The 19,230-nt window shown below is 55.9% G+C and overlaps 3 protein-coding genes across 8 annotated transcripts in view; 2 read left to right on the forward strand and 1 right to left on the reverse strand.

Annotated features, from left to right (window-relative positions):
• On the forward strand, positions 1–5,105 carry CCDC63 (coiled-coil domain containing 63). Its single transcript, XM_088176244.1, has 9 exons — positions 1–318; positions 396–550; positions 965–1,154; positions 1,550–1,669; positions 2,141–2,322; positions 2,893–3,074; positions 3,740–3,948; positions 4,311–4,385; positions 4,803–5,105. Exons 1-9 carry the CDS (start codon positions 1–3, stop codon positions 5,088–5,090), a joined length of 1,719 nt encoding a protein of 572 aa, XP_088032370.1. The 3' UTR covers positions 5,091–5,105.
• Positions 5,106–6,678: 1,573 nt separating this feature from the next.
• MYL2 (myosin light chain 2) lies at positions 6,679–10,584 on the reverse strand. The gene is made up of 7 exons (XM_014875028.2): positions 10,531–10,584; positions 9,567–9,656; positions 8,861–8,936; positions 7,927–8,031; positions 7,184–7,259; positions 7,048–7,096; positions 6,679–6,926 (listed from the first exon to the last, which is right to left on the reverse strand). The coding sequence occupies exons 1-7, from the start codon at positions 10,531–10,533 to the stop codon at positions 6,828–6,830; spliced, it is 498 nt and encodes a 165-aa protein (XP_014730514.1). The 5' UTR covers positions 10,534–10,584; the 3' UTR covers positions 6,679–6,827.
• A 7,910-nt stretch (positions 10,585–18,494) lies between these two features.
• CUX2 (cut like homeobox 2) overlaps positions 18,495–19,230 on the forward strand; it is a 62,873-nt gene continuing 62,137 nt past the window's right edge. For 2 of the 6 annotated variants that reach the window (XM_088176005.1, XM_088176011.1), the window contains exon 1: positions 18,495–18,596. In XM_088176005.1, the coding sequence (XP_088032131.1) occupies positions 18,534–18,596 (63 nt within the window). In that variant the 5' untranslated portion in view covers positions 18,495–18,533. Of the gene's footprint in view, positions 18,597–18,735; positions 18,903–19,230 lie in introns of those variants that run through there. The other 4 variants (XM_088176002.1, XM_088176009.1, XM_088176007.1 and 1 more) reach the window with 4 other exon arrangements.

Genomic DNA, 19,230 nt, shown 5'->3' on the forward strand with positions numbered 1-19,230 from the left:
ATGGTGGGTCTGACTGCCTTCAGTGCTTCCCTGCTGGGCAGTTTCTCAGTTAGAAGTCACTTTTTGATGGTCGGGGACAGGAGCACTCCTGCTCCACTCCTGGGCAGCCAGCTGGGCTCATCCATGTCCCCAGCACCAGTGGCTCTGGTTCTGACTCACGTGGTCCTCGCTGCTGTGCTGGGTGATAAAAGAGGTGACAACCTGCCATCACCTGCCCTCTTCCCTGTCCTGGAATTGAGGTGCTGGCTCCAGCTCAGCCAGCACTGCGTGTTTTGGGTGGTGATGGATATCTCAGGTGCCAGGGAAGAGCTGGAGCTGGTGCTGCCCCTCACCTGCTGCCACTGCTGGCTGTGTTTGCTCAAGTGACCAAACCCTCCCTCCCTTGTCTGTGGCAGAAGAGAGAAGCCTCAGCAGACCTGGAGCTCTCTGCAAAGGAGAAGGAACAAAGGGCTAAAGTGCAGATCAGGCATCTGCAGACCCACTTCCATCATGAGGGGTACAAGAGGAAATTCTACGATGCCGATATCTGGCGGCAAATGCAGGCTCAGGAGTGAGTACAGCTCTGCTTGGATGCCTGGAGCTTGGGAAGTTCCTCCATGCCAAAATCACAGATTTTTAGAATCCCACAGGCAGGGACACTTTCCACTGTCCCAGGTTGCTCCAAGTCCTGTCCAACCTGGCCTTGGACACTTCAAGGGTTGGGACAGCCACAGCTTCCCTGGGCACTCTGTGCCAGGGCCTCATCACTCTAAGTAAAGAATTTCTTCCTAACATCTGGTCTCAATCTCTCTTCTTTTAGTTTAAAACCATTCTCTCTTGTCCTACCACATCTGCCCACATAAAATGTTGCTCCCTCTTTTTTTATAAAGAGATCTGGGGACCACAAGGCAGAGATGGGGAAGGGTAAGGACCCGCTATGGCAGATGGGACATGCTAAATGTCATTTGTTGTTCCATTTTTACAGAAAAGCAATAGATGATCTGAAGCAAGAACACAGACATGTGACATTAATGCTGAGCCAGATCTATTCCCCTGGTAATGTGATGCTGGAAAGCAGAAATCGTATGAAGGTCCAAAGGCTTTTGCAGATCAGAATGCAGAACGATGCTCTGATCAAAGAAAGAAAAGCCCTGCTAGCTGACCTGGCCAAGCAGGTGAGAGCATCCAGAGTGTTCCCTGCCTGAGCACAGCAGGGCAGAGTCACAGAGTGGGGCCTGTGGCTGAAACTCCTCAATATAAAACACATTTAATTCAGGCCTTGGAATATTCCTCCTGGCAAGTGACACATGACAATGACAAATGGATAGAACCAGGCTCCCATTCAAGTCAGCAGCACTGACTGGAAAAGAGAGGTTGGACTCTCAACCTTGTCCCACCAGTCCCTGCACCCCCGTGTGATGGGCTCCTATAACTGTGAGCTCCTTAATGGCATAGTTGCTGTAGTTTAGGTCAACAGAGGGGATTTTCTTTGGCTCCATGTCCTGGTAAGAGTCCAGAGTGTAGGGGTGGAGATTATACTTCCTGGGTTTTTTTCCCTGTGTGTGTGCAGGTTGTAGAGCTGGAAAAAAAGATAGTGAAGCAAAGAGACACAACCTGGAGGGTGTTGGAAGCAAAGAGTCACAAACACCTGCAGAAGAAAATTGAATTACTGGAGATGCACCTAAGTCATGTAAGGAAATATTTTGGAGATTTTTTGAGAACACGTGTGGGGTCACACAGGGGCCTGGGACCTTTCTGGTCAGGACAAAGCACAGTGGTGCAAATGTATTGTTGACACAAGCTGCATAAAGCACCTGGTTGTTCCCTTGGCCTGATCATTCCCAGAATATCTCAAAGGCTCCTTCAGGCTTGGTGACCCAAATGCAGCACTTGTGCTGTGCCAAGAGGCCTGAAGGTCTGCACCTGCTTTGTGATCAAACTGGGCTGCCTGGAGCCACCTTGCCTTGCACAAAGCCAGCTCCAGGTCTCTGTTTGATCGACCTGGTCTTCTTCTTTCCTTTCTTGGAGAGGAGGACAGTGCAGGGCCAGCTTCAAATCTCTTGGGCTGTATTTGACCCTGCCTTGGTCAAGGTCTTTAAGCAGCAACCTGAACCCCCCCAATCCCCCACCAGTTCCACACCTTTGGCTTTGCTCTCCCCAGGTCACTGTTCGTTACAACACCATCATGACCAGAAACAACAAGCTGAGAGAAGAGACTGTGAGCATGCAGATCCAGAAAGCCATTTATGACAACTCCTACTGGAAGCTGGAGAAAAGGCTGGTTCAGCAGAACAGATTGCTGAACGCTGCTATCGAGCAAGCCACGGAAGATTATGAGCAGTGGTACAGTGGCCTTATCAGCCCTCTGGGCAAAACTTGGGGCTGATGGGTGATGCCTGCAGTGAGTATTCAAACAGAGAGAGTGACTGAGGCTTCAGAGATTCAGAGAGAGGAGCCACCACTCTCATCTAGATCTGGGTGCTAAGGGTTGGGTGCCTGGTCAGCGTGGGGAGACTGGCACCTCCAGGGTGTTTTATTCCATCTATCCCAGATGTTTCTTTGGATGGGATGAACTGCCCCATGGAGGAATCTCTTTATTCTGAGTCTCACCCAAGCTGGGTATTATGCCTGAGTACAAAACTGTCAGCAAAGGCAAGGGATGATAATCCTGACTTGCCATTTCTCTCACACTGAGCAATTTGTTAATTGATGTTCAAGGTGCTAGGAAAAAACCCACCAAAAGCTGTGTTAGTGGCCATGAATTCCCTCTGGACTTACTCCACTCCGTCCAGATGAGAGCTGGGAATGGGCACAGCATCACAAAGGCTTTGCCAGCTCTGGCACTGCTGGGAGAGGCCAGGAATACAGAGCCTTATAAACACACACGGTGTGGGTGTTGCTGTCTGTGTGCAGGATGGAGGATCTGGGGCGGATCTCGGACATTCGGGGTATTCGCTACAGAGAAACCATCCAGTACAACATCAGGCTGCTGGAGAGGAAGTGTGCCCTTCACCAGGAGACCAGGCTGAAAAACTTCTTCCTCGCCAAATGTACAGATCTGTCTGAATTGAAGGAACAGGCCAGAAAGAGAGAAGGTATCAGAGGAGAATTTGTGTGGCTGGGCCCACAAACCCCGTGTCTGCAGAGTTGATGGAGGGGCTGCTCGTGGTTTCTAGAATTGCACCCCAAAGGCAGGACACCCGCCCTGCCCACAACCTGCCCCACCCAACCTTCACCCTACAAGCAAAACGGCTGAACAGTGGTAACTGAGTGAGACTGAGTGTCTTGGGGTGCCCTTGGGACAGGGTGCTGCTCCTGCGTGCAGCCATGGCTCCTTTTGTCACAGAACCACAGAATGGTTGGGTTGGAAAGGAGTCTTAAAACTCATCCAGTTCCACTCCCTCCATGGGCAGGGACACCTTTCAACATCCCAGGGTGCTCCAAGCCCCGTCCAACCTGGCCTTGGGATCCAGGGGCAGCCACAGCTTCTCTGGGCACCCTGTGACAGGGCCTCCTCACCCTCACAGGGAAGAATTTCTTCCTAACATATAATCTAATCTAATCTAATTATTCCATCCTCCTGGTAGGGGATACCGTGGTGTTTGCTCCATTCCCATGACATCCCTGCTTAGTTTCTTGGTGAAAGAGGCACCCTCTGCCCCTCCAGCACTGCTCCCTCCTGCCCCAGCACTGCACCAAACCCCACAGCACTGCAGGGAAGGCTCTGCAAAGCAACCACGGCTGTCTGTCTCTTTCTCAGCCTTTGAGGCAGATGAGAGGGCCAAAAGGAGCCAAAAGGAGAGCTATGAGGTGGCCTACAAGCGTCTGCTGGAGCTGTCGGATGGAGACATCGACAATTTCTTGGAGGACTTTCTTGAAAAGGACAGGAGATTCTTCATCCTCTTCAGCTATGCCATTAGGCTGAACGTCAAGAATGAGGGTCTCAGGCAGAGGATCCAGGAGATCCAGGTGTGTTCCTGGCTCTTTATGTCTCCCCTTTCCAGATAGTGATTTTGGGTCACGGTGATTTTTCCTTTCCCAAGTGTCCGACATCACTGCCCACACCAGAGCCTGGCTCCAGCCACTCAGGTAGGATTAGGGGGCTGCAAAGGAGCAGCCAAAACTGGAACTCTGCTGTGTTCTCACAGCTAAACGTGTCTCAATGCTGCCACCGTGTACCCAGCAAAAATACTGCAGTGTCCTGGAGACAGAGCCAGGAGCTTCCTCGAACAGCCTGGGGCTGCCTGGAGTGGGAATGGGGTTATCCATGCCCTGCCCTCCTGTCCTGGGGGTGTCCCTCCGAGGAACTCCACATGCTTGTGTTCCCACAGGATGATATGATGTCCATCACAACGGAGAGGGAACAAGCAGAGACAACCCGGACTCAGGTCCTGCAGGAGCTGGAGGTACAGTGGCTGTGAATTCCCTCTGGAACGGCAGCATATCCCTGTCTGTCCCAGGGAATCTGGTGCTGCAAATGCTGCTTTGGCCAGTGGCAGGAGAGGCGTGGGCAGAAAAGGCCCCTGCAAAGGTTTTGGCAGCTCCCAGTGCATGGTGAGAGGGTGAATGTGGGGTTCCTGCCAGCCCTGGGCCAGCGTGGGCAGCTGGGGATATTCAAGAACTGTCTGGACACAATCCAGTCCCCTGTGCTCTGAGATGACCCTGCTTGAGTAGAGGATGGACCAGAACACCCGTTGTGGTCCCTTCCAACTTGTCCCATCCTAGGATCCTGTGGTTCTGTCTCCAGACTGAAAGTGGGCAGCACTGGGGGGGTGGGATCAGCGAGGGGCTGGTGTGACACCTGGCAAAACCTTTGCTGATAGGCAAAAATAACAGAGACTGCCGAGGAAGCCAACAAGTATGAGAACAAATGCAAGGAGAGCAGCAAACTCCTGGGACAGATCCAATCTCGTGTGGAGACCCTCTTGAAGGACATGGACTGTGACACCTCAGCAATAGTGAAGCCTCTTGGGGAGAGCTTGGTGCCAATTTTTGGTAGGTCAGGGCTGCCCATCTTCCCATGCCACATGTCCTTTCCACCACCCTGTCACACTGTTTTAATTGAGCTTCTGTTTTCCCCTGTCCCATCAGTCACGGGCGCCCCAAAGTGAATTTGCAGTGCCAAATTCCCAGCAAATTTGGGAGTTAATTTGAATGTGTAAACACCCCAGTGAACCCCCAAACCCTCATCTTGGCCCTGGGTGTTGAAGTGCAATGGAGGTTGGCCTGTCCTCCCAGGAAGCCAGCAAGAGGACAAGGGGAATTGCACTAGGGGAGGTTCTGGTTGGATTTTAGGAAAAATTTCTTCACTGAAAGCATTGTAACAGGATTCCCAGGGAAGTGGTAGCATCACCACCCTTGAAATGCTCCAAAAATAAAGTGAATGTGGCACTTTGTGGTATGCTTTAACAGGCAGGGGATATTCATTCAGTATGAGGTTGGATTTGGTGATTTTGGAGGTATTTTCCAGCGTGAATGTGACTCTATGATTCCATGACCCAGCCTTGGCCCCCTGACCCAGGGGAGTCAGGATCCCCTGCTCTGCAGGGATGCAGGGGTGGGTTTGGGCAGGATCCAGGTGCAGGGACACTGTGGGATGCTGCTCCCTCCCACCCAGGTCCCGTGGAGAACAAGGTGAAGGAGTTCCTGATGAAGGAATGCCTGCTGCGCTACACGTCCGTGGATCGCAGCCAGCGCTCCCAGGCCTTCATCAGCCCCTTCCAGGGAACCTCCAGCTTCCTCTGGGTCATGGACAGGGCCAAGCTCTGCCCACCCCCCCCAGACCTGGACACTGCTGACCCCAAAACCGGTGAGCAGGGAGCGGGGAGAGAGGGCAGGAGTCATTCCCCAGTCCCCCGTGGCTGCCTGGCCAAGCCCTGCTGCCACATGTCCTTCCCAGCCCGTCCCCTCCAGCCTGTCCTGCCCCACCGGGGGTATGAGGCCTGTGAAAGTGTATATTATGGGATGGCCGTTCTCTTGGGCAGCGGAGGAGCCGCTGGACCGGGCTCAGCTGTGTCAGCTCGTTATCCAGAGGCAGCAGGAGGAGCAGGCCAGGCCCCCCAGCGCGAGCAAGAGGAGGAGGAGGCTCGGATCAAAGAGCCCGCCACAGACAGGGACAAATTAAAGAAGCAGTTTCGTTTTCGAGCTTCTGCATCCTGCACATCGTTCCATCTTCCTTCTCTGGAAGGAGCCCAACATCTTTCACAGGCTTCAGGAGCTCACCAGGGGATATTTTGGCATGGCTTCACCCACTGCTGACAGCACCTGCAGCCAGGGTGGGATCATCTGCCCTGCCATAGGGTGACATCCCTGTCACACAACCCAAACACAGCTGGAGATGGGGACCACGGTCCCAGTCCTGCACCGTGCCCAAGGGCAGGGCGTGGCAGGTGGGATGCAGGGTGTGAGTGTGCTCATGGGGTTGGCAGAAGCTGACAACTCTCTGCTGCCTAAAGTAAATCTGAGCTCAGTGCTGGCCCTAGGCTGTGGGACTGGGTGGGATGGGCACGGCACAGCCCAGCGTGGAACAGGCTGGTTTGGGGCTGGGAGTGAGAGAAGAAGCAAAGGGACTCGAGGACACGTGAGGGTGACGTGCAGCAGGTCTGGGATGCCAGGGGGCCAGCAGGGTCTGGAAGCATCTGAGGGCTCCCACAGGGCACAGACACACAAGCCCAAGCACTGCTCGCACCAGCAGCTGGATTTCCTCTTGCCAAAATGTCATTTAATGTGAATGCCATTCCCATGCCAAATTCCCAGGCACATGCCTCTCCAGGGGAAGAGCAAAGGGAACCCCCGTGTGATCTAGGGAGAGGTGATCTTGCAGTGCCAGCCTCAGTCCTGAGCCTGGGCTAGTCCTTCTCTTCACCGTGAGTGATGACATGGACCAGGTTCTTGTAATCCAGGTTGCCAGACATGTCCGGAGGGAAGGCAGCGAACATCTGATCGATCTGCCGGGGAGGAGCCAGGGAGAAAAGGTGGCATGGGAGGGGTTTGGAACCAGGGCTGGGAGGAGGGATGGGGTCTGTTGGGATGGAGGGAGGCTGGCAGAGGGTGGGAAGGAGATCATACCTCTTCCTGGGAAAACCTCTCCCCCTGCGTCATCAGCATTTCTTTGATGCTGCAATCGAGAGAGCACGGTGAGCACTGAGGAGCTCCTTATGGGGACACCCCCATCAGTCCCTGCCCCAGCTATCCCTGCACTCACTAGGCAGATTTCAGGCCTTTCCCCTCTGGATCAAACACCTTGAATGCATTCAGGATTGTCTCCTCCGGGTCAGCACCTGCGGGTGACAAAGCCAAGGCCATTGGAGATGGTGAAGTAGGAAGCCAACTGCAGCCTCCTGCTTCTCCCAGCCTTGGGGGCAAAATGGGGGGCAGAGTGGGGAGTGAGGTCCCTGCAGGAATGCTGACCTTGCAGCTGGAGGCTGGGGTGAAGCTGGTGGCATGCAGAGGAGCAGCCGTAGGGCCGTGGTGTGAGCACAGAGCAGGCGGTGTCGCCACCGCTCCGGCATCCGGCTTTTATCTAATCTTTGGAGCGTATTTATAGAGCTCCAGGCACAGCCCTTGGGGCCCTGCAGCCTCTCGGAGATCTGCAGGAGGCTGCATTCCTTGGGTTAAGTGTGTGATTCAGGGTGCAGCCAGATGGGATGATGGGTCAAAGTCTGGCTGTAGCCAGGGGGCCACTCTTGGCACAGGAGGTGCCAGCAGGCTCAGAGGTGCTGCAAGAACTGTCCCCTCTTCCTATGGGACAGCAGCAGCACAGCCATTTGGATTTTTCAATGAAACTGAGGCACGGAGACCATCTCATAACCCCCAACAGTTTGGGGAGACATGGGGTAAGATCTGGGATCTAGGGATGGTTGGAACTGCAAATCAGCAGGAGTTTTGGGGCATAGGAGAGCCACTGACCACCACTGACCACTCCCAGCTCCCCAGGTGCCCCCTCACCCTTGAGCTTCTCCCCAAACATGGTGAGGAACACGGTGAAGTTGATGGGGCCGGGTGCCTCCTTTATCATCTCATCAATCTCCTCGTTCTTCACATTCAGGCGCCCTGGGGAGAGCAGCTGTGAGTCAGTCACAGATCCCTGTCCTGCTCTGTGTGTTGGGGGCTACAAATGCACACCACAGAACCCTTCCCTGGGGTTTTTTTCCCCACTGGAGGGAAATAGCACATCCCTGGGGAGCCACATCTGACAAGGAATGGAGGTAGCAGGAGCGAGGTGAGAGAATCTCCAGCTCCAGCTCTGGCTTCTCAGGCTCCAGCATCACAGAAAATAAGGATGCAAAGGATTGAGCTGTGCTGCTTCCTTCCCTCACTGCCCCGTGGATCAGACTCTTTTAGCCCTCCTTGGAAGGTGTTTTGGGTCAAGACCAGCACTGGGGTTCTCCCTGCCCCCCAGCACCCAAACAAACGGGGTTGAATGCCTACATCCTTTTTCCTGAGGCTGGGCTGTCCTTGGAACTCCATTCATGCTGATTCATGCTGACCTCTGATGGCAGAGCCAAGCTCGCAGTGTCACAGCCTCCCACAAATCCCCTAAATCCCCTTAATGCCCACACGGCCCGGGATGCCGTGGGATGGGCACAGCCAGGTGCTTCTAGGCACGGAAAAGGCAGGGAATGCTTGGCTGTGTAATCCAGGAGCTGGCTCCAGTGCCAACGGGATAAACCAGCACTGCTGTGGGAGCTGCTCTGGGTCACCCAGGAGGGATCTCCCAGCCTGACGGGCTCGGGTTTGGATCAGGAGGTTTTTGGCAAAACGGGAGATCTGGTGAACGGCAGGGTCTCGGTTAAACGCCCCACCCCACCTTGTTTCCCAGCTAACAATTCTGATGCTGGCAAAGCTGCTGGGGAGGGGAGGCTGCTAAAGCTGGGCTCACCGAGGGCAGCAAAGGTGTCTCTCAGATCTGCCTTGTCGATGAAGCCATCCCGGTTCTGATCCATGATGGTGAACGCCTGGAAGCACAGGAGCAGGGCAGGGAGCACCAGGGAAAGGGAGAACTGTCAGCCTTTGCCAAGGCTTTAGTGCCTTTCTCCTTCTGCCTTCAGCTTGGATGGGATAAGGGCATTTTGAACCCTCTCAAGGGTTCCAGGGGCCTCACTCACCCCAATCCCACACAGTCCTGCACCCTGTGGTGATAACAACCCAAACCCAATGCTGTACAAACCCTTTCCTTGGCCCAAGCCCTCTCACCCCAGTGTGGCATCAGGCAGAGAGGCCAGCCTGAGCCATCAGCTCCTCCATCTGGGGCCAGTTATCCCTGGAGCTGGGATCTGCACAGGACCATGTGCCTGCCATGCAGGGGGTTAGAGCTGCTGGCAGGGCAGCTGGGAGGGAGCTGGGAGATGAGCTCCAGCTCCCTGGGATGCTGCTGGATCCTCTGTGGGATGCAGGCTCCTCTAAAGCTTGGAGGCGATGCCAGATTTAACGGTGTCACTGAGTTGTTATTCTCCCTTTTAAAATAAAACGACCCAAAACCAGGCCTGCTGCCTCCTGGTGTGAGCCAGCTGTCACTTGAGAGCACCAAGGGAAGAACTGAAGGTCACATCCCATCAAGGACCCTCCTTGCCACCAAACCCACCTACCTCTTTGAATTCCTGGATCTGGGCCTGCTCGAACATGGAGAAGACATTGGAATTAGCACCCTCAATCCTCTTCTTGGCTTTCTTGGGTGCCTGCAGGAGTCCAAGTATGTACCATTAGCTCACTGGCTTTTTATGGGGTGGAATAAAAGCATGGAAGTGCCCTGTTCTTACTTGTGACTCCTTCGTGGGAGCTCTGAGCTGGGGCTCTCTTCCCTGGAGGCTTGCTAGTTTCTCCCTTCAGCTCTGGGATACTGAGGGGCATTAAAATTCCCACTTAAATTTCAGCTCCCGGTGAATTTAGCCAAATAGGTCCAAGGAAAGACGAGGAGTGAATTCCCTTCTCCCACTGGCAGGTAAAAGGGTCAGGACTGGGGTGAGTTATCCCCGTTGGAACCCTGGCTTTGGGAGCACTGCTGAGGTTGCACACGAAGGTTGTGGTCGGTCAGTGCTTCTTTATCCCAGCTGTGCTGATATTAAAATGTGGCTTAATTAAAAATCTGCCTCCTCCTGCACACTGAGGCTTGAAACAACCAGAAATGGGTCAATGTGTGTTTTAAAGAGGACTGAAGAGCCCCTCACTGTCCCACCCAGCCCATTATCCCTCATTCCAGCCTGCTCCTGCAGTCGTTTCCTCTCGTGGGGGTCTGTCAGGAGGAGGATTTTGGGGGCACAAAACAGCCCTTCCTCTCACTGCATAAAGGAAGGTAAAAGAGAAAAGTGGCATTTAGACCCTAAAACCATCTCCCCTCATTTGAAAGCTCTGCCAGCGTGGGAGACACCTCTGTGTTCCCTGCTGATCCAGCCAGATGCTCCCCAATTTCCACACCCCCTTTCCAAGGCAGACAAGACCTTTGGCCCTCAACTCCTTGTTGCCTCCTTTGCTCCCTGCTCTTAAAGCTATTCCGGTGAAAAATCGAATGGATTTTGTCTCTTGCTGCTGGAGCTTTGTGCTCTCAGTACTCACCATGGCTTTGCTCGGCCGCCGATGTCACTGTGAGGGGTGTCCCAGAGGCACTCCCTCCCTCCCCCCGGCTGGAACAATAAATACACCCCCCTCGGGGTTAAAAATAGCCCCATGCCCACTTTTGGCTGTAATAGGTAATTTGGCCGCCCCCAACCCTGTTGTCTCTGCCTTTCTCTGTCCCTCTCTCTCTCTAATCTGGAATAGCAGCTTGTTGTTGTCACCGGCTGACGTGACATGTGAGCCCGGGAGGGTTTCAAGGTTAACGAAGTGCCGGGTGGCCCCCAGCTCCCACACCGGGGATGCTGACCCGGGACTGCACGGGAACAATCCCACCTGCCTTTGTCACTCGGGCTGGCGCCGGCCTTGTCCCCTCCGCTGGGACACGCAGGGAGGGGTTGGCCCCAGAGGACCCCCCGCTCGAATCGCTCAAATTTTGGGACATGGATGTTTTTCCTGGGTGCTTCCAGGCGTCTTTGGGAGCCTTAGCAGCGTTGGCATGGCAAAGCTGGGAGCTGCCCGGCTGCGGGAGGCAGAGGAGCCCCCCTGCCTTTGGGTCGCCTCCTTTGGGATGCTCCAGGAGCAGGAGCAGCTGCCGGGACACCCAGCCTGTGGCCGAGCAGGGGACATCCCGCTGCAGCCCCATCCCAGAGCGCTGCGGAGGGGCAGGAGGCGGATGCTGAGCTCCCAGAGAGCCGGGCAGGCACGAAGAGCTCCTCTGTCATGTGTCACCCCCACTGAGGCACCTGTCACCCAGTTAAGCCAAACATTTGCTCGCCCTGGTCCCGGTGGGACACACGCATTTAACTCTCCCAATTCCGGGGACACATCCTGCAGTGATGGCTCTCGCACTGCCAGGACTCTGGCTCAGCATTCCTGCAGCAAGAGCCAAGAAACCCACGGGCAGGCGGGCAGCAATCCCAAAAAACCTCCTCCATGTCTGCTGCGCTTGTGGAGCAGGATTTGTGGCTGCCGGGACCGGGATGTTCAGTGGTTCCCTTTTGTCTTCAGCCTGTTCATTTTATCTCCCCTCCCTCCCGCCTTGCCCGGGATGAGGCTGGAGGAGGATTCACGGACAGGCTGGGCTGGGAATGGTGCTGCCAGCCCAACGATGCCCAGCAGCCCCCCAAGCTCTGCGGAGCCTGGCATGGCCATGACCCGGTGCCCGTGGGCGCTGGTGGCCTCGCTGGCCGGCTTTGTCCCCTCCGCACGCCGAGGAGGGTGGTGGGCGAGCAGGGAAGGCTGGGAACAAAAGGAATTGTGAAACCAGATCCCTGGAACTCCGGGCTCTGCCCAGACGCTGCCCTTGTTCTCCCGGAGGTCACAAATATCGTGTTTAATCCCTGGCACTCGCCGCCCGGCTGCCACGGCCGAGCCAGCGAGGATGGCATTACGGGGAGGATTTCAGGCGGCAGGGAAGTGTGTAGGGAAAAGTGCCCGTGGAGGAGAAAAACTCCTGATCCGGGAGTGACCATCTCGTCTGGATGGAGCTGAAGCTCAGGGAAAGGATTTCAGGATGTGTTTTGGGGTCTGTGTGAGCAAAAGGGCAGGGGAAAGAGCCGCGGGGGCAGAGCTGGGGCCGGGACCAGCCCCGGGCACAGCCGGGGATGAGGAGGATCAATCTCGGCACGGACGATCCCTCGTCCTGCCAAATTCAGTTGGATTCATCGGCCAGCCGAGCCCAATTACCTTAATTTGTGGCATTAAGGAAAAATCCATAAGCATCAGGGAAGTGATGTGTGGCGGTTTCACAGGACGGGCTGGCCACGGAGCCACCGGCGCCGCCCGGGCGCTGCCTGGCCCCATCCCCGGCTCCGTGTCCGGGCTGGCGACGCAGGAGGAAACCCTGGAGCTGTGGAGATCTCCCAGAATGTTATTTTTCTTTGGGAGCAACCATTTTTGCCTGCCCAGCCTGGAATAAAACAGACCTAGGTCCCTCCCCGGTGCTGCCCGGGTTGTGTTTGGGGTGAGATGGTGGCTGGAGGCTTTGGAGGGTCGGCGGGACCGAGGGTGGCACAAAAATCCGGGATGGGCATGGGGTGCGGATGGCTGCCAGGATTTCTGCTGTGACTTGTAAGACGTGGCATCTGCTCCGCTGCTCACCTCTTGCTGTCAGCTGAAATCCTCTGTGCTGCACGGGCCAGATCCTGCTCTCCCCTGAGGATCCTGGTCCAGCCTGCAGATGGAAGAGCCTCCAGGCACATCACATCCTTCTCCTCCTGTGGATATTGGGGGGCTTGTTGGCCCTCAGGAAAACCTGAGCGCTTTAAACACGTCTGTATGCACAAGCCTGCCTCTGGAGCCCTGTAGTGAACAAAAGAGCTGTGGGAAGTGGCTGCAGCCTGTGAATGGATGTCAAGGAATAACACACGGATCTGTGCCACGGCAAAATCAAGCATCGTCCCTTCTTATCTGCAAAAGAGCCTGTGTTTTACATGAAAAAGCCTTTCTAATTAATAGGCCAGCCCCTCTTGAGCTCGATAAAAAATGGAGTCAAAAGGATTTGATTAACCCCCGCTCCGTGCCGGGCGCGTGCTCTGCCTGAGCAGATCCTGCCCGGGCCCGATAAAGGCTCCGTGTCCCGGGGATCCCGGCAGCATCCCCAAAACTGCCGAGCCTGAGCACCCACGGAACTGCCCTGGGGGTGCCACAGCCACCTCAGAGCGCCAGGATGCTCCAGAGCCAGCTCGCTCCGTGCCTGTTCTTTATGAATATCCTTTGCTCCAGCCAGTATATATTTTTTTTTTCTGTGATCAGACACATTTGACTAAACTAATACATATGTATACACTCCGGGACGTTCCCATCCAAACCAATGTAAATTACCTCTGACCAATACATTTTCCCAGGAAATCAATGCATTTTAACACTGGATAATATTTATGAAATTGAATTTTTTTTTATTGAAGCTAATGCAATTCCCTTCTGTTTTATGCATTTTTATTAAACTAATGCATTTTAAATTAAACTGTTGTATATTAACTACAATGGCTGTGGGTACTTACAGTAAAGTAATATATGTTTGCTGAAATCAATACATATTCCAAACCTGGGAATTTCCAGTTAACAAGGCTATATCAAATATAACAAATGCATGTAGCTACTTAATTTGATGCTTATATACACTGGCTGCTATATTTGTTTATTGGTAATGATTATTTTAAAGGGGGGAAGCATATTAAAGGTAGAAAGATAGATTCCTGTGCTGCTGGGAGCTGCAGTTGGAAGCTGCCAGAGGTGGTCACCCCATCCCTGATGCTCGAATTGAGGGTGACCCTGGTGCTGGCTGGTGGCTGAAATTCATCTCTGCCACAGCTGTTTTCTGTGCCCTCTGTCACATCCCTGTGCCTCAGTTGCCATTGTGAGAGGTTTTGGGGACGTCCTTCCCTTGTCCACCACACTGTCCCCACAGCTCCTTCCCGCTGGCAGCATCCTCAGGAGATTTCAGAGTGTTTTATCCCTCTCCCTCAGTGTTCAGAAGGTTTCCATGTGTAACAGCTTATTCCAGACAGATTTGATGCTGCAGCTTTTCCTGATTCAGCTCTGTCTTCCCTTGGAAAGTTGTAGCACCGTGGTTATGGCTGGAAGGATTTGCCCAGCTCAGGAATTTGGGCAAGAGCTGCCACCTGCCAAGCAGAGCCGGGGAGTGGCTGGCCCGAGGATGGGGACGAGGACAGACAATTCCTGAGCTCTGGCCTGTTCCGGGGCTGTGCCCTGCACTGAGAACAGGATGCGGTCCCGGGGGGAGGTGGCCGGGAAGGGGAAGCCATAAATAGCAGCGTTATCCTCCGGAAGGTCGCCAACGGCGCCGGGACTGAGATTATTTGGGCGAAGCAAAGAAAGAGGAAAATTAATTAAAGAGGATGTGCTAATTGTAGGGGAAATGTGCGTGCAATAAGTACCCGAGGCAGAAGGGCGGCCGGTGGAGAGGCTCGGGCACCGTCCCCGCACATCCTGGGGTACCGGGGGGCAGCGAGGGCTGAGGCCGGGCACAGCTCAGCGATGTCCCGCGGGCACCGCGGGGAGCTGTCACACCCCCGAGGTGCCTCATCCGCACTCCTGTGCCCCCCTTGCGTCCCCTCACCGTGACCGGTTGTGTCCCCCCGTGTCCCCCCGTGTCCCCCCCGTGTCTCCGACCGGGCCAGCGGGGACGCGCTGCAGCTCCCGCCGTGGCCGCCAGGTGGCGACGTTGTAGCGGGCGCTGCTCGGTCCCGGAGGGAGCGGGAGAGGAGAGGAGAGGGATGGGATGGGATGAGGGGAAAGGGATGGAATGGGATGGGGAAAAGGGATAGGGGAAAAGGGATGGAATGGGATGGGGGGAGAGGGATGGAATGGGATGGGGGGAGAGGGATGGAATGGGATGAGGAAGAAGGGATGGAGGGAGAGAGCAGGAGGAGAAGAAGCAGAGGGGAGTGGAGCAAAGGGAGAGGGAAGAAGGGCTGTAGGGAGAGTGACATGGTCATGAAGCTCCATCACCTGTGGTAATGGGATCCTGTGCTGTCACAGAACCAGAGAACGGTTTGGGTCGGAAGGAACCTCACTTGTACCTCACTGCTGTGGAGGGAGAATCCTGCATCCCTCAGCTGGCAGAGACCAGGCAGAGCCCTGGGATGGACCTGGCTTTGTCTCTTCCCGTTGGAGGAGACAAAACCCCAGCACTGGGGGCACAGGGAGGGCAGCAGGACCTCTGCCAGAGCTTCAGGGACCCCAGGACCAAACCTGCTGGGGGACAGCTGACAGGGGCTGCACTGCCTTCCCCTGCAGGGGATGGGCACAGAGCTCTGCAGCAGTGTCAGGGTGTCCATGAGGGATGTGCCCAGGCCTGCAGCTGGGCCTGAGCTCCTGGGCAGCCCCAGGGCCTCACACATTCTCTGACGGCACTGCTGTCCCATGGTGAGGCTCCCGGTGTCCCTCTGCCCATCCTTGGGACAAGGTGACCGGGCAAGCTCCCCAGCAGCACTGGGTCACCAGCAGCAGCTCTCACTGCCAGCATCACCCTAATGCCTAATGGGGCCAGATCACCACACAAAGCAGTTCCATGGATCACAAACAGGCAGGAAGGCAGGAATAAATTAACGCCTGGATCGAGAGTGTGCTGAAATCCTTTTTTTTTTTTTTTTTTTTTTTTTTTTTTGTTAAAGTACACAGAAAAGCCCCTTCCATATTTTAATTAAAAGCCTTTCAGGAGAGGAGGCAAGGGGCTGCCATTTACAACGGGCTATTGTCAGGCACACAAAGCAAACGGGGCTGGAGACAAACTGATTTATTAACCTGAGCCTTGCAGTGCTCCCCGGGGTGGGTGAGCCCTCTGTGCAAGGGGATGGCAGCACCAGGGTCCCCCTGCTGTGCTCGGGGTGCTCCAGGGCCCGAGGGGACACAGGGGACACGGCTGGTTTGTGCCACCCTGCAGGTCTCTGTCCCTCCAGGTGGCACAGGGTGCAGCCCCTCTCCTCTTCCTCGCAGCTCCCATTGATTTATTAATGATTTGGCCAAACAGAAACATTCCTCCAAAGCCCACAATTTAATTTGCTCACCAAAGATGCCAAGTTAGTTTTATTCCTGATTTATGAGCAGGCTCCTGTGTTCCCTGGGCAGCAGAGCAGGGCAGTGATTTATGGGGGTGAGATCAGCTTGGTGGGAGCAGGGAGAAGATCCCTGCCTGGGACCAGTCCCGCAGATCCCAGGAGCACCTTGGTCACAAACAGATTGGGAAATCCTTGCTGCTGGCATGGAGAGGAACCAGCTCTCCCCCCAGCAAAACCACTCATCCCACCTGGGTTTACTGATCCATCTAGGAGCAAACCTCCCCGTGGCCCTGAGGGAGGTGTGGAAATGAATTCCCACGTGGGATCTCCCCTTGCACAGCCTCTGCTCCCACCCCTGGCTAATTACAGCCTCATTAAGCCAGAGGTGAAGCAGCTTCCTGGCACCACCAGCAGCCCCAATCTCATTACAAATCTCAATGACTCCCAGCGGTTTCCACTCCCTGATTTTTATGATTTGGGGGATAAGGGAATCTATTTATAGCACTTGGGTTGCCAGAGCAAAGTTGGAGGCTTTGACCTGTGTGCCCCCAAGCAGGAGCAGCACCTGGGCACTCATGGTTGGGGTCTCAGAGCATCCATGGAATTTGCTGCTGATGTCACCAGAGTTGGGATTTCAGGTCAGGATTTTCATCTGGGGTTCCCTGGTGCCAGGCAATGCGTTTCTTGCAGGATCATAAGAAGGATTTGCCATGGGAAGGATTTTCCCCTTTTCAGCCAGCTCTGAAGGTGGGGAAGATGCTGGTGAAGGGCTCACAGGAATATCCAGGCTCTCTCTGACACAAACTGCCTCGGCTCCTGCAAATCTTTCTTTGAACTTTGATTTTTCTGTTCACTTGTTCTTCTGCCTGAGGCGTTTTGCAATTGTGGGATTGTGAGCGGCTCTGAGTTTCTCTGAGTGGAAGAGATGAGAAGAACAAGATAATTTCCTGGCTGTTTGTGCTACAGTGTGGGGCCAAGGTCACTTTGGGTGTCTGCCTCACCCTTCAGGACAATTTTCCTGGCCCAGGAGCAGCTCTGTCCCTGTGACAATCGCAAGCACCTGCAGGGCAGGCTGCACTTTGAAGGGTGTCCCTTTTCTTCGGTGTCTTCTGAACTCAAAACGTGCTTTTTGGTGGAATTCCAAGAGCCCTGCAAAACGCAGGGACCAGCAGCAGGTGATTCCTGGGCAGTGAGGGGCTGCTTCCTCCCCAGCCACGTGCAGAGAGAGGCTCCAGCACTGCAAGATTTGCTGCAGCAAGGAGAGGTTTAGGAGCAGTGAAGGACAAGTGACCACTGCAGCAGCACTTCTGGGTCTGCTGGTGTCCATGCTGCCCATCTCCCTCCAGCCCTTCTGAGCACGGGGATCCAAAGGGAGCAATAAGACAAAGGGAGAGGGATAGCAATGAACATCCTGCCCTCATCATCGCAGTTTGGGAGGCAAAGCAGCCCCTGGGAACACTTTGGGACTCCCTCCATGGGGTGGTGGTGGGCAGTGTTTGCCCGTGCTGGGGTGTGGAGTTGTCACAGCTTTGGCAGGAACCCCCAGGCTCCTCCAGGAGCAGAGATGTGCACAAGCCTGCACGACAGCCTGGGATGTTCCCTGCTCCTTGGCAGGGATATTAAACCTCTGCACTTGCTTGGTCTGCAAATCCCCGCCTGCAAAATGCACCTGAGGGGCAGCTCCGTTCTCCTCTGCTCAAAATTGAGTCGTGGCCAGTGGGGCTGGGGTCCCTCCAGCACAAACATGGCACGGCTGTGCTGAGAGGTACCACTTCCCCAGGGGATTGGGAATTAATTCTCCAAGCCCCTTGGATGTTGGTGTGGCCAGTACAATAGGCTATGGGGCAACTTGGTGTAGAAAACATAAAGGTTTTTGGGGTTTTTTTGGTGGGGAAGCAGAGAGGGAATTTCTGGGACAGGTGTTGTCAGTGCCCAGATGCTGCCGAGTGGGCTCTGTTCCTCTGCTGAAGTTGGTTGGATTCTTCAGAGCCATTGAGAAATTTAAAAATACAGACGTAAACCAGCCTGAATTCTGAGTATTTGTGAATTTAGGGGGTTTCAGGCTGTGAAGCGCTGGGAGCGTGTTTACTGTAGCCATTCCCAGCAGGTCAAAGGCGCTGGGAGAGTCAGATTAGGGCGGAAAAAAAACCAAACAAACCTGGAAAAGTTTAACCGGCTGCTTCCGGCTGGCGATTTTTCCAGCTAAAAAACCCCATAATTAGACCGGGAAAAATCCATCACCTGGGGGACTTCGGGACTGAGACCCGCGGTGGGGACGAGGTGGGGGGTGTCCAGGAGCCGCGGGGGGCGATGCTCGGAGGTGGCCCCGGGGGGGACAGGGGTGCTCCAGGAGGGTGCCCCATCCCTCCTCCTTGCGGGGCGCGGCGGGGCCGGCCCCGGTGGAGGCGGGCGGGCGGAGGGGCGGCCCCCCCATCCCTCCGCGCCTCTCCGCGCCCCTCCGCGCCACCGGGCTCCCCCAAGATGGCCGCCGACATGGGATCGATGTGTCGGTACCGGACACGGTTTGATGCCCGCCGGCTCCAGGTCGGTGGCGGCGGCGGCGGGCGGGAGGGAGGGAGGGAGGGAGGGAGGGATGGGGGCGGCCGCCCGGATCACTCCCCCCCCTCCACCCTCTTCTCCCCGTCCCTCCCTCCCTCCCTCTCCCCCCCGCGCCCGCCCCCCTCCCTCCGCCCGCCCTTCCCCATCGATAGGTATCAGAAATTGATCCCCGCCGCCGCCGCCGCTCTTTGTTCGGCGCCGCCCGCCCGGGAGCCTGGAGCAGAGCATGGAGCAGCGCTAGCGGCGATGGAGCCGCGATGGAGCCCCGGCCCCCGCCCCGCCGCCCCCGAGGTGACAGCAGGGCCGGGGGGCGGCCGCCGCTCCGCCCCGGCGGGAGGGAGGGAGGGAGGAAGAGGAGGGAGGGAAGTTGCGCGGGATGAAGTTGCGGGGAGCGCGGCCCCCCCCGCGCCGCCCCGCCAAGTTTCTGGCGGTCCCCGCCCGGCGAGCGGAGCCGCAGGTGCCCGAGGGCTGCGAAGTGTCCCCGGCGCCGCCCGCAGCGGGGGCGGCTCGGTCCCCGCATCCCCCGGCGCGCTCGGGGCGGGCAGAGCCGCGCGGTTGCGGTGATGGATGCGGGGATGGCGGAGCGGGGCTGCCCGGAGCCCCGCCGCCCTCCCATTGT

Source organism: Sturnus vulgaris, chromosome 19 (assembly GCF_052056855.1).
Source record: "Sturnus vulgaris isolate bStuVul1 chromosome 19, bStuVul1.hap1, whole genome shotgun sequence".
NCBI classification, from domain to species: Eukaryota; Metazoa; Chordata; class Aves; order Passeriformes; family Sturnidae; genus Sturnus; species Sturnus vulgaris.

Bases quoted from the DNA above. Each gene is read 5' to 3' on its own strand.
- MYL2 (XM_014875028.2), bottom strand. The intron at 7,097-7,183 runs GTGAGTGCAGGG...TCTCGATTGCAG, and splicing joins AAAGGCCTGAAATCTGCCTA to CATCAAAGAAATGCTGATGA. The intron at 6,927-7,047 runs GTATGATCTCCT...CCTCCCCGGCAG, and splicing joins AGAGGTTTTCCCAGGAAGAG to ATCGATCAGATGTTCGCTGC.
- CCDC63 (XM_088176244.1), top strand. From the start codon at position 1: ATGGTGGGTCTGACTGCCTTCAGTGCTTCCCTGCTGGGCAGTTTCTCA. The intron at 1,670-2,140 runs GTAAGGAAATAT...TGCTCTCCCCAG, and splicing joins TGGAGATGCACCTAAGTCAT to GTCACTGTTCGTTACAACAC. The intron at 3,075-3,739 runs GTATCAGAGGAG...TCTCTTTCTCAG, and splicing joins ACAGGCCAGAAAGAGAGAAG to CCTTTGAGGCAGATGAGAGG.